At 40.5% G+C, this 14,609-nt stretch overlaps 1 protein-coding gene across 6 annotated transcripts in view; it reads right to left on the reverse strand.

Annotated features, from left to right (window-relative positions):
- The window catches only part of SLC8A3 (solute carrier family 8 member A3), a 231,955-nt gene that overhangs the window by 159,143 nt on the left and 58,203 nt on the right, over positions 1-14,609 (reverse strand). For all 6 annotated transcript variants that reach the window (XM_060761835.2, XM_060761845.2, XM_060761817.2 and 3 more), the window contains exon 2: positions 8,683-10,505. In XM_060761835.2, the coding sequence (XP_060617818.2) occupies positions 8,683-10,448 (1,766 nt within the window). In that variant the 5' untranslated portion in view covers positions 10,449-10,505. The remainder of the gene's footprint in view (positions 1-8,682; positions 10,506-14,609) is intronic.

Genomic DNA, 14,609 nt, shown 5'->3' on the forward strand with positions numbered 1-14,609 from the left:
ACTCCCTGACACAAGAGGGTCACTTTGGAATAATGGTCTAAGCAAATGTGGCTAATTTGTAGCCCCCCAAATATTGCTGAACTAATTGTATTTCCCATCTGCCCTAATCATAGAATCATGGAGTTGGAAGAGACCTCATGGGCCATCTAGTCCAACCCCCTGCCAAGAAGCAAGAAAATTGCATTCAAAGCACCCCTGGCAGAGGGCCATCCAGCCTCTATTTAAAAGCTTCCAAAGAAGGAGCCTCCATCACACTCTGGGGAAGAGAGTTTCACTACTGAATGGCTCTCATAATCAGGAAGTTCTTTCTAATGTTCAGATGGAATCTCCTTTCTTGTAGTTTGAAGCCATTGTTCCGCATCCTAGTCTCCAGGGCAGCAGAAACAAGACTGCTCCCTCCTCCCTATGATTTCCTCTCACATATTTATACATGGCCATCATGTCTCCTCTCAGCCTTCTCTTCTTCAGGCTAAACATGCCCAGTTCTTTAAGCTGCTCCTCATAGGGCTTGTTCTCCAGACCCTTGATCATTTTAGTTGCCCTCCTCTGGACACGTTCCAGCTTGTCAATATATCTCTTCAATTGTGGTGCCCAGAATTGGACACAGTATTCCAGGTGTGGTCTAACCAATGCATAATAGGGGGTAGCATGACTTTCCTGGATTTAGACACTAGACTCCTATTGATGCTGGCCAAAATCCCATTGACTTTTTTTTGCTGCCGCATCACATTGTTTGCTCATGCACAAGGACCCCAAGATTTTTTTCACACGTACTACTCTCGAGCCACACATCCCCCATTCTGTATCTTTGTATTTCATTTTTTTTCTGCCTAAGTGGAGTATCTTGCATTTGTCAATTTGTTAATCAGTATAGCAAAATCTAAGGAATTGTGGAAACTGCAGTCCAACAACCCTCTGAGGGGCACAAGTTACTTACCATTGGATTCCATACATACTCCATGACTTGATGAAGTGAACTCCAATAAACCTCTTGTCTCCAATTGAGTACAATCTTACATTTAGAATTTTGCTGAAAATATCCATTATGTGAAACAAATGTACAAAAATTACAGGACCACAGGGATGTTAAAATAAGCCAAAATGAAGCTGCTTAGAAAAGGGTAACTTCACTAGATTTGGTCCCTGTCTGTCAGTAATCAGCAGGCCAGAGAGAAAAATGCATCTCAACGCCATTAATTCAATGCACTGCTGTGGCAGTCAGTAAATTCCTGAGAGAAGTATGAGAGATCACTATTTAATAGTTCAGATAACCATAGGGGTTCAACAAATCCCCATAGTGTGCAATTAGTTAGGATTTTATGGGAAGCTGATGGTGGCCGAGGAAACTGACAGCAGGGCAAGTTGCAAGTAGATGAGACAGCAAAGAAAACATCCAGAATAATTCGCATGTTGATATCCAGAACTTCCATCTGAACATCAATGTTTGTAACTGTGAAATTCTTTCATCTTTTTCTACACACACACACACACACACACACACACACACACACACACACAGAGGTAGATTCCAGGTGAAACCATAAAACTCCTGTTCAGACTGTCTAATTCTTGACAGAACTGAATGTTTTTGCTCTGAGGTCATGGTACTAACCCAGAGTTTCAAAGCTAGTAACTAATCTTCAATCACATTCCTTCCTAAAATGTAACAGCAGTCTACCCTAAGGAGACAAGCATCTGCGCTAAATCAAACAACTCTGAATTATTATATTCACTGCAGATAGTTCCAGAGAATTTCCCCCATCTCCTTTACAAATTAGGCCACCTCGATACAGAATATGCACCACACATGGATGAACACAAAAAGAGGGGAGATTTCAGGTGATGCCCATTTTGTCCGCGGTCTAACAGCTTGTCCGTTCCAGTCTAATAGCTAAAGCTTCTGCAGAAAATGAGCATTATCATCAAAGCCAGAGCTATCCATTCAAAAAGTTATAGTTATAAGCTAACACCAGACTACTGCACCACAATGGCACTAATATATTCAACAAAAGAGCAACACAAATGAAACAAGTGTAGAAGTTCTTTCATCAAAGGAATAGAGAGTTACATGGATGTGGAAACTCCCTCCCTTCAACTCATCCTTTCAAATGATGATGCTGCCCTTCACATACTGGAGGATAAGAATTTGCAGTGGGAGGCCTGCTATATTTGTATGATATGTCTATGTGATATAGAACCCTGGATAAACAGGATTCTGGATCATAGAGGTACCCTATGCAATTATGACAGGCTCTTGACTACAAACATTACTGCTTTAGTGCACAGAAGGGCATCTCTAGTCAATAGAAAACCTTGCCTCGAGCCACAGGAAGAGGCAGGTAATAAAATTATTATTATTATTATTATTATTATTTTGCTGACACAAAAACACAGTATATGTCACAGCAAATGAGATATATATGCTGTATTTCGTATCACAAAATAGCAAGTCGAACATTTCCCAAGCGTCTAGGACTGTGTGATGTATTTTTGAATGATGCGTGCAGATCCAAGTAAGGTGGACTTTTGCAGTTGACAGATTGTCATTTTGTCAATGTTTATTGTTTCCAAATTATTATTATTATTATTATTATTATTATTATTATTATTATTTGAAACACAACAAGATGAGTACACAGCAGACAAGATCACTCTGCTGGAAATAAATAAATAAATAATATTATTCACACGTACCTCTTGTTTAATAGCAACTGGACTGTCGAAGCAAATACGAACATATTTGCAATATACCTGTTTGAAAGCAATCACTATCATACCTGGCGGCAAACACTTCATTGTGCCCCTATCCTTGGCATCTCCTCTCTCCTCCCAATTGCCTCTTTTCCTGTTTTGCTTCTTCTCTCCCTGCCCCCATTCCCCACATTTCATTGGCTTTACAAAATGGGTCTTTTTATCCCTCTTTCTAAAAGAAAGAATCATTGAGAAAACAGACATGGATCCCCTTTTTTCATTTTCCCCTATTTGAAAACCCTCTTTCTCGCTCTGTTGGAGAGGACAACTCTGTGACGACTGGGTGGAGGAGAAGGGAGGGGAGTGACTAGTCAAAAGAGATGGGGTGCTTCATTAAAGAAGGGAGTGTTTCTTCAAGGGGAATGGGTTAAATCATGTTGTTTAACATCTACATGAAGCCGCTGGGTGAGATCATCCGGAGTTTCGGAATGCGATGTCATCTGTACGCAGATGATGTCCAACTCTGTCACTCCTTTCCACCTGCTACTAAGGAGGCTGTTGAGGTCCTGAACCGGTGCTTGGCCGCTGTGACGGTCTGGATGGGGGCGAACAAATTGAAATTGAATCCAGACAAGACAGAGGTACTCCTGGTTAGTCGCAAGGCCGAACAGGGTATAGGGTTACAGCCTGTGTTGGACGGGGTCGCACTCCCCCTGAAGACGCAGGTTCGCAGTTTGGGTGTGATCCTGGACTCATCGCTGAGCCTGGAACCCCAGGTTTCGGCGGTGACCAGGGGAGCATTCGCACAGTTAAAACTTGTGCGCCAACTGCGACCGTACCTTGGGAAGTCTGACTTGGCCATGGTAGTCCACGCTCTGGTTACATCGCGTCTTGACTACTGCAACGCTCTCTACGTGGGGTTGCCTTTGAAGACGGCTCGGAAGCTCCAATTAGTCCAACGGGCGGCAGCCATGATACTAACCGGAGCGGGGCGCAGGGAGCATACAACTCCTCTGCTGTACCAGCTCCACTGGCTGCCGATTTGCTACCGGGCCCAATTCAAAGTGCTGGCGCTGGCCTTTAAAGCCCTAAACGGTTCTGGCCCAACTTATCTATCCGAACATATCTCGGCCTATCAGCCCACCAGGACCCTAAGATCTTCTGGGGAGGCCCTGCTCTCTATCCCGCCTGCTTCACAGGTGCGGCTGGCGGGAACGAGAGACAGGGCCTTTTCTGTGGTGGCCCCTCGGCTTTGGAATGCCCTCCCCATAGAGGTGAGATCAGCCCCTTCGCTGATGGTATTTCGAAAAAGGTTGAAGACATGGATGTTTAAACAAGCATTCGATTAATCTGGTGCAACGAAACTGATGAACAAGGATTGGTTAATCACAGACGACGAAATTGGATTGCGACTACAATTAAGAGATGCATTGGATTATTATTGGTGGCCCAATAATATCGTGTATTGTGTATGTGTTTTTATGCTTTTTAATGGAATATTGCTGCTTGTCGTTGTGTTGTAAACCGCGTTGAGTCGCCGATTTAGGCTGAGAAACGGCGGTATATAAGCACAGTAATAAATAAATAAATAAATAAATAAATAAATAAATAAAATCAGAGTTAATATTGATAAGCCTCCTCCTTTTTATTTATTTATTTATTTGCTTCACTTGTACACTTGTATACTGCTTTTCTCACCCCAATGGGGGACTCAAAGCAGTTTCCAACATAATTATGGCAAAATTTAATGCCTCACATACAGAAACATAACGATAATAACATACAATTATCAATTAAATCATAAAACACCACATCATTTAACATTAAAACATGTAATTAAAAACATATCAATCTAAACATTAAAATCACACAATCCAACAATCTTAGTCCGGGCCATTCCAAATATCTTAACTATTGCACAGAATCCCTCATCATTCCTTGTACTGCTTAATGCCCAAAGGCTTGGTCCCATAGCCAAGTTTTTCTTTTCTTCTGAAGGCCAGACGGGAGGGCGCTGATCTGAGAAGGGCCACCACTGAGAAGGCCCTGTCTCCCGTCCTCACCAATCGCACTTGCAAGGGGGGTGGAACGGAGAGCAGGGCCTTCCCAGATGATCTTAATCTCCAAGATGGTTCATAGAGGCAGATACGTTCAGACAGGTAAGCTGGGAGCTCACTTGTCCCTACATAATACCAACCTCAGCCAGTTTAGAAATACTATAGTGATGGAGAGGCTGAAAGAAGGGGGAGAAGAAACGAATCATGTCTACTCAGGTTTTTCCCATAAATGAGAAGGTGTCCTTCACCAAGTATTTTAACACAAACCAGCAACAGCAGAGACCCAGCCATGTGATAAATACTGGCTACAGGTGCTGTTATCCTGCTGTAATTCCAATTTACCAGTATTGTATGATAAAGTTTTAAATTGCACATGTGATTTCAAACTGCAGTTCTTGAAATGCTACTCTGAAGCTGTCTATGGCAAAAAAAAAAAAAAAAAAGCACTAGGATGTCTTCCAGGAAGCTTGTCTGTCTTTACTGATCTTTTCATTAAAGAAACTCTTTTCAACTTCCACGGAAAACTGCGTTTCTGTGAGTGGCAGTTTGAGAACCAATTTTGTAACTTAATTTTTGAAGTCGATTGAGATTAAGCATTGAGTGAGTTCAGAGAGGCTTTTCCACTTTAGATATCTAACGATATGTGCTGCAGGGGACAGTTGTGAGGCTAAGAAAAATGTGCTTAGATAAATTTGATTCACACTGTCCAAGTCTTATTCACACTCAGGTATAACTAATAGGGAATGGAAGAGGAAAGAAACAGATAACCTGACTTTGCTTGTGACTGCTACATTTGGAAAATGTCATGAAGAAAAACTGGAAATAGGTGACCTCCAAAACAGCAATTTAGATTTTTTTAAAAAAAAATAAATCTATCATTAAAAGAAAAGAAAACTTCCCCTACAAGATCTTAAACCATGGCAGTGACAGCACAAGATGATAAGTAGTTCTAACATTTGCTATTTGTGGGTTCACTTTGGGCATCTAGCAGCTATATCAGTGCTGGAATATTAGATCTTTAATGATGTAGTCACTTAAACCAAAGGGAAAATAAAGTAAAAAAGAACAAGTACATGACTCCAACGTCTAATGTGCTTAATTATACTTCATACCCAGGAAGCCCTTGAGAACATTAACACAGACTAATGGCATATAGATAGACAAGGTGGCATAAGCGGTTATGGACAGGGCTGATCAGAGTCAAGGTCGGCAGATAAAGAGGGGGAAAAGAGGGGCCAGAGGGAAACATTTTAGCGAGCTCAAACTTCTGAGGCAGGCATTCATGTATTTCTGAGGCAGTGGCCTGAAAGACAGGCTGTTGTGACAAAATGCTTCAAATTATGTAGGATGTGTGAATGGTGAAAGATATCCAGGACTTCACAAAAACCAACTGTTGGGACAAGGCAGGGAGACAGCTAGAATTAAAACTTGTATACTAGATCTTCTTTGAGGTAGGCCTCAAATGCCTAAGAAGGTTGATAAAATACCTTGCAGATTTCCAGAACTGGGGGAAGTGCTCTAAAACTCTCATTTCATAGATACCATAATAGAATATATTCAAAATGCGCCTGAAGAAAAAACTGGATAATTGTTTTGCATGAGTGGAAAACTAAAGAAGGACAACATTCTAGAAACCTGGTGCCATTTTGGTTCATTTTTCATGGAAGCCAGGGTGGGAGAAAGAACAAACAAAGAGTTCTTTCTCCCACCCTGGACATTCCACAGATATATAAACCCCACTTTCCTAGTTTCCAACAGACCTCACAATCTCTGAGGATGCCTACCATAGACGCAGGCAAAACGTCAGGAGAGAATCCTTCTGGAATATGGCCATACAGCCCAGAAACCTCACAGCAACCCAATTGCTTGTGGTTTGTAGCCAGGGCTGGTTTGTATCATACATAGCAACATGTTACATTATGAATCACAACTGTACCAAGATCAACAGAGTTCCCAACAGACTGGAAGCCATTCCAAACAACTTGTGAGAAACAGCTTGGGTGCAGAGCCTAGGTTGCCTGCAAGATTAAGTAGTAGTTCTTCAGTGTCAGACAGCCATCATAATCACACTAATTCAATAATGTTAGAATAAAATTAAAGAGAAGCTAACTAATAACACACCTATTTTTTTCCCAAGCCACCTCCCAAAATATGGGTGAGGAAACTTTGACCATATTGGAATTACAGAAGTTTCAAGCAAGACCCGGTGGCAGGATCCATCAGCTTCCCACAGAGTTGATGTTAAGTTTAGAAGATTTTTGTGGTTTTTTGCTTGTTTGTTTTTGCTCTCGAGTTTCTCCAAGGAAATGTATCCTTAAATCTGAGAATGGTTTAATGTTAAAAACTAAGGCAGACTTTAACCCAATTTTTGCCACTTATCAATTTAAAGAAAGCATTCCAAGCAATCATCTCTAGTCATTTTTAAGTTCCACTATTAAATAGTATTTCCTCATAAAACCAAAGTCAGTTTCTTTACTCTTAAAAGTGTAGACAAGCACATGTTCAAGCTCAAGACTCATGCCTCTCACTTCCTGGTTTGAAAATGTTATTTCCTGTTTAATTGTGTGTTTCTTACTTTGAAAATAGTTGTTCTACTCCAGAACCTTCATTTTTATGGATGCCACAAACTATTTTGATATAGTTGAGACTCTAAAAGATATTAATTGAAAAACTATAGCAAAATGTGCAGTAGGACATCCCACAAAAACAAAATGTTTGCAGTTTAGTAAACTTTTTATGATATACCCAATTAGGAAATGACATTTATAATCCAGGAACAAATTACATAGTGTATAATACATAGTGTAATATAAGCATGAAAATATATTGGGAATATGTCATGTAGCTTGCTATGAAGAAAATGCATTCATCATGAAAATGTTAAATTTGGCGTTATTGTTTCTGATGGAACTTCACAATGTTTTTTGCTTAACAGGACACAGGAAGTCACTTTATTCTGAATCAGACTACTAGTTCAACTCCGTCACCATTATTGACTACATCAAAAGGAAGCAGCTTTCAGACAATGATCTTTCCTAACAGTATTTGGGGATACCAGGGACAAAGCTGGAAATTATTTCATGCCTGACCAATGAGCTATAGTCCCTGAAAATGTCTTGATAAGCATGAAGGTATTTTGCAAAGATAACATTATAACAAATCATATGCTAATGAATTTACATCATTTTTGAGGAGATGATTGCATGGAAGGCATCTTACCAATTCTGATCCTCTCTACCTTGCAACTTTACCTAAAATAGCTTGTTCACCAAATAGCTTCTTTAATAAAAAATGTAGATCAAAGAAAGGAAGAACAGAAAATGGCATGCTACAAAAATCCTGACAGCCAAGTAGGCATTACTGATGATCAGGAGGGCTTGACTAATGGAGGATTTTATTTACAGAAATAATTAGCATATGAATCATCAGAGATGGAAAAAAAAATCCCCAGGTAAATAAGGGATTTGTGTATGCTGAACATATACATAAAAATTACCTAGCTTTTGGGATATATTGTTTTTCAAAACTGAGGCTTTTTTCTTGAAGTTATCTGCCAGTTGTTTAGACTTATAGGGAACAACATTTATTTCTACTACTCTGGGGGGTGGTAGCTGCTTCTTCTTCTTTTTTTCTTTTTTTCTTTTTAAGGAATGACTGGCAGGAAGAAGTGCAAGATTTTAGCCCTATCATAATTTCCCTATACAACATTTAGGCCATTTCAAAAATATGAGTCATTCCATTTATTCATCTCTAGGAAGAGAGGAGAACAGATTAGATCCTGCTGTAGGGTTCTTGCCTGGAAGAGATAAGTATAGAGACTAAGGAAAGGGGAAAGAGAACAATCCATTATATGTTGCCCGAGTTTACCTGTGATGGAAAAGAAAAATGGAATTAAAACAATTGACTTTGAAGGAGACCAAAATGGGGTACTTACACAGTTTCATCATTCTTGAACTCCAGCTCCCCATAAGCATCTTCAAAATCCTCTCCACTTCCTTTTGCTGTTCCTTCAACTGTTCTAAAGGGGACTATGACTGTACCTCGGGCACCAGATGTCCTAAGAACTTTCACCTCCATTATTCCAATGCTTTCACTGACATGTATCACATCGCACTCAAAGGTGAAAATACCTGCATGGTCATCATCCAAGATAGTCACAGTCGCTACGCAGGGGGAGGCCAATATGGCCTTGGGATATGGCAAATTGTTCAGCTCAGGGGGTTCATCAGTCTCAACCACTCGTAGGTTGTTGAGGCGTACAAAGAAATGTTCGTCTTCTTCAAAGATGTCATCGTCAATTATTCCTATGGAGAACTCTTTCTGGGTCTCCCCCGACTTCAAAACAACAGTCCCTTCTGTAAACTCGTAGTCAGCCCCAGCATTGGCAGAACCATCTTCTGTCTTGTAGTCCACATAAACCGTTTTGGACACATCTCCTCCTTTCCGGACCACAGTGAGGAGAACCGCACCACAGTTCTCCAGACACTGGTAGGAGCAAGGATCAAAATAGACTTTCGAGATAAATTCCTCAGGCTCCTCAAGCCGCACTTCATGCAAGCTAGTGCTCCTCTTGGCTTGCTCAGCTGCATGCTTTTTGAGAATGTTTCCTGCTCCCGTCATCATCCTGGTTGCCTGAATCCTATAGAATGCCCTGCTCTTTTGCTGGTGAGATAAGGCATAGTAATTGGCCATCTCCACCAACTGGTCCAAGTCCTTTTCTGGGTGCTTTTGCTTCAGATCCTTAAGGATCCGGATCATCTCTCTACGAGACTCATCTACCTCTTTCCCTTCCATAGGCACTAGGTTACCATCTAGAAAGTGGGAGTTCATCATCTTACCATCCATTTCAATTCCTTTGGGGTGTTCCCCCTCTGTCTCAATGATGATACCCCTGTGCTTGTTAGTGCGGTATTTTTTGTGCACATATTTATTCATAAATAACCTTCTGTCTGCTATCCAAGCCAGGAAGACACAAACTGGGAAGAAAATGAGAGTGAGAAGGCCTTCCCACACCTGGACCACACCTGGAGAGAAGACTGCAAGGATCATGTACAGCCAGATATATGCAAAGATGCTCCATGCAGCAGTGACAAAGAAAACCCTCAAGTGCTTTATCTTCCTTGTCTCTCCATCAGGAATGACATAGACACAGATGGCTATGATGATAAACATATTGAAAGCTGCACTGCCAACTATGGTGGAAGGCCCCAATTCACCAGCCACAAAGCCATGGCCGCAAACCTCTATCAATGACAGAAGGATCTCAGGAGCTGAAGATCCAAGAGCCATGAGGGTCAAGTTGGAAACAGTTTCGTTCCATTCCCTGATGGTGGTGGTGGTAGTTTCTCCATTAGGTTTCTTGATTGTAATGGTTTTCTCTTGTGAGGTAATGACTTCTATGGATGCCATGAACCTATCAGCAATGATAGACACTCCAAGGAACATGTAAATGAGTGCCACAAAGTAAACAATAACCCTGGCAATTTTGTCCCCCAGAGATGGGTTTTCTGGGTACCATATTGGCAAGATCACACCCTCCTTGCACTCTGAAGAACCTGAGCATGTGTTGTTATGTCCTATACTGTGTAAGTCTGCTCCCATGCCAGCATCCACTTGTAATCCATGTAAAAACAGTACAAAAGTAATAAGTCCAAACCGGAGGAAGGCTGAGGTGGCAGGCTGCAACTTTGACCACGCCATACACAAGGCTTAACTTCCACTGTACAGAGGAAACGGTCTTCTTTCCACGTTAAGACTCTGAAAGAAACAGAGAGAAATGAGAAATATGAGTCTGAAGAAGCTGAAAGAAAGCACAGACCTCTTACACATCCATGCACAGATGTTTTAGTGGTGTTTGCCTATAGTCACATCTGCTGAAATACACAAGCAAACAGCAACAATATGTTTACCTGGAACAGGCAAGATTTTGCTGTTGAAGAGCATGTATTTTAAAGAGAAACTATTTGTACAAATCCCAGCATGAGCAATCATGTATTTAATTTAGAAACCAGTCTTCCAGTAAATATAGCATTCACCCAACAACAGAATTATCATCAAAGAATACCAGCAGGACTAGCACCACTATGAAGCAGAATAAGATAGCAAAATGGTATTTATTTCCAACAGAATCATGAGCATGCCTGCACAAAAGGAAATCCTACTAATATCAATGCTAGATAAATGCAATAGCATTGGGACTAAGGACTGGTTTTGCCCCTATTACAACAGGCTGCACTATCTTGAGGATGTATATTTAGGGGCTGAAACTATGCAAGTATCATGCTTCTAAACTATTTTAACAGTGGTTTGCATTATTTTAGAGTGATTTCATTCATTTTTGTTTTAATTCTGTGGCTCATAGGTGTCCTGAGATCTACAAAGTGACCTTACAGGTATGAACAGTCCATAGGCTGTTATCTTGCTTATGCCTGGTATATAAATTCAAAGCTGGCCTCCGTCTTAGACTGAGTGAAACAGCTTCTATGGCCCAATGCTTTGGAATCATGACAAATTCAAAAGATCTTTAGCCTTCTCTGCCAAAGAGGGCTAGTGCTTCACCAAACTACATATTCCGGGATCGTTTAACTATTTAAGATGCATGTAGAGATTAATCTCTTTTAACCATGCTATTAAGTTTCAAAAAACGGAGGTGCCTGAGCTGAGAGGCCCAAGAGCTGAAGCCTGCAAAGAGGTTATTAAATCCATACTGCAGAAAATTATAGATGTGCCCTTGAAACAGCTAATACTAGAGATAATGGGAACTAGGCTTTGAATTGGCTTCCAGGCTATCAAGTCTGAGTCTGGATTAAATTTAAATGGACCATAAGAAGGGCAAACAGAGGCCTTGAAGCTGATCATGACCTGGATAGAAGATTGAAAAGGCAAGCAGGTCACCTGGACAGCATCATCCATACTATGGTGTGATTCCTTTTCTTTCTGTTCAAATAACAGTAGTAATGTATAAAATTGCATTAAGAGCTAATTTTAGCATACAAGTATTTTATACAAGCTGGTGTCTTTCTGTTCTGGTGATACTTTTCCTGTTTCTTTTTTTAGAAGGATGGGTTACTTAAGTCGTCATCTTAAATGTGAGACTGAATGCCTAAATGTGGCCTGAGGACTGTTGGGAAAATGTCAGTGCCTTTTATTTCCTGTGACCCCTTCTTCTGACTCTTAGTATACATGCAGAAACTGCACAGTTTACAATTTTTTGATCTCATCTGGGCCTGACCTACCATTACTCTGAATGATGGCCATGTCAAATAGCAGGGGAGATTGTTTAAACAATTACTTAAATTAATTTAGCATTTCATTTATTTTTATGTATTATTAACAGCATTCACTTGAGGGTTTTTTTTTAATCGCTAATGCCAAAATAGTTTGCCCAGCTTTTACCGTGGGGCTGAGAGTTGCCATTTGCAGTTTTGACTCAGGGTGCATCTACACTGTAGAATCATTATTCAAAGCAATTAAACTGATATCAAACTGCATTAAATCTACAGTGTAGATCAGTGGCTCTCAACCTGTGGGTCCCCAGATGTTTTGACATTCAACTCCCAGAAATCTTAACAGCTGGTAAACTGGCTGGGATTTCTGGGAATTGTAGGCCAAAACACCTGGGGAACCACAGGTTGAAAACCACTGGTGTAGATGATCTCAAAGTGACAATAATCCTTTTAAGTAGTCTGGACTAGAGTAGACTAAGGACCTCTTCATATGGCCATGCTGTTGCGCCAGCAGTTGCCTGAAAAAGGGAGAGCGTTTGGGGTGCCTCATGGTGCCCCAAGTGCCCTCCCCCCTTCCCCCATCACATGGTGGGAACAGGACAGGATGCATTGGCACCCTGCCCCTGTCCCCATCAGATGGGAAAGATGGTGGCAACACACATAGCCCTGCCACCCTTTTCCCCATCATATGGGGAAAAGGGGAGGAAAGTGCATTTCCCATTCACAGAATGTGGGCAGGGCCTGCCATGCATCGTCTGATGGTGCGCAGCAGGCCCCATTCAAGCTGTGGCTAAAAGTGGCAAAGCGGGGCTTTTGCCACTTTTGAAGTGAAGAGGTCCTAATTGACTCAATGGTTGTCAACATATGAGTAAAGTCCAATGATTCAATGGGTTTATTGTGGGCAGGAATGAAAACAGGATTTGGGGCACTACTTGCAGATTTACAAATTTTAAGAGCTAAATAATTGAAATACTAAGTATGTCAAGAATCATTTGAATGGTGTCAATGTTAACAGGTGCAATTTTATCACTATATCACTCGCTTCTTCTCTGAAGCATAGCTAATCGTATATCAATGATAACCAATTGTATTTTTGTTGTTTTTTACTTCTTAAAAAGAGTTCAGATAATAATACTAAATGACAACCAAACCACGAAGAAAAGAATGAACAGTGCCTGCAAAATGGGCAAAACCAGGCCTGTCAAAATGCAGAAGAGGGAAGCAAATTGATTTTGTGGTATCAGAATCACAAATCCATATCAGACGTCCTTGGGATAGATGAGCCCAGAAGGAAATAACACATCTTCCTGGCATTACAGAGATTAATTCAGCCATGACATATTCTTCTTGCCTTGCTCTCTGAAAGCTTAGTTATTTATTTTTCTTTTCTAATTTCAACCAGGCTTTCTGGAGATTAGAAGCTAAGAGTGTAAAGTGGGTCCAACCCTCATGTCCCGACTCGAATTAATCATAATAGAGAAACATTGCTAGAAGGTTCAATGACAAAACAACTTTTTAGCACAGAGAGACCATTTCCAGTGCCTGCAAAGAACTCTTGAGTAGACAAATACATAGCCATTTTGGCTATCCACCAAACTGGACAAGATATGGAAATAATATTCCATGATTCAGTCTATTTTGATGAGTAAAAATGCATTGTTAAAAGCTGGCAATGTAGATCAAAATAAAACTTTTCTGTCAATTATGATCCTGATCACCTTGGCCACAGCCTCTTGTGACTAATCAACAAACGTTGATGTCATAAAATGCCAACAATTGTCAAATTCTGCGGCACTGGCTAAGTTACCTTGTTATAGCAAAAATTTAAAAGAACAAACTTTTGGCACAAGGCTTAAAGTCTGCATACATTGTGGCCTGACCTACTTTTAGGCAGAATGGGGCATGTACCTGACATAGACAATTGTAGGTATTATGAAAGTACAAACAAAAATAGTTTTTTCATTTGTTATTTTCCTATCTTCTATACAGAGAGGTGCTCATGGGATTTTCTACCTCGTGTGGCAAAATAACTTGACTAGCTTTACGTACAACATTCCTTGACTTGTCTGAGGTGGTCCAGCATTTCCTGTTCCATCTCAGAAAACCAAAAGGTCTTGGTCAAGCCCTGCATTTTTGTGTTGAAGTCACTATTTGAACTGGAAATGCCAAAGAAAAGAAGGCCGCAGGAACTTTTGTCAGGAAGGATGTTCTGTTTATTTAACCTGTTATTTTATAATTTTTATTAAGTCTGTTTTTACTCATTGGTTTGATTTAAATTCGTTGTTTTTGCATTGAATGTTTGTCATTGTGTTTATTTTGTTGGAAACCACCCTGAGTCCCTTCATACATCATCATCATCATCATCATCATCATCATCATCATTATGGTGCAGGCAAAATACAATGCTCACTATTCAGCAATGGCTTGTGTTAGGTTTCCTTGTTTGGTTGAAAAAAGTGGGTCTTCAATAAAGACAGCTATCCCTCTAAAGACATTAGCGCTATCTGTTAGAGCGAATGGCACCAACCACCAGTTAGCAGATATGTTTTCCTTGATAGCTTACTGATACATATCAGTGCTTGTGCAGGTACAACTGCACCAGGAGCTTCAATTTTGTTTTCTTTGCATTTAATGT

The sequence above is a fragment of the Anolis sagrei genome, chromosome 1 (genome assembly GCF_037176765.1).
Source record: "Anolis sagrei isolate rAnoSag1 chromosome 1, rAnoSag1.mat, whole genome shotgun sequence".
NCBI classification, from domain to species: Eukaryota; Metazoa; Chordata; class Lepidosauria; order Squamata; family Dactyloidae; genus Anolis; species Anolis sagrei.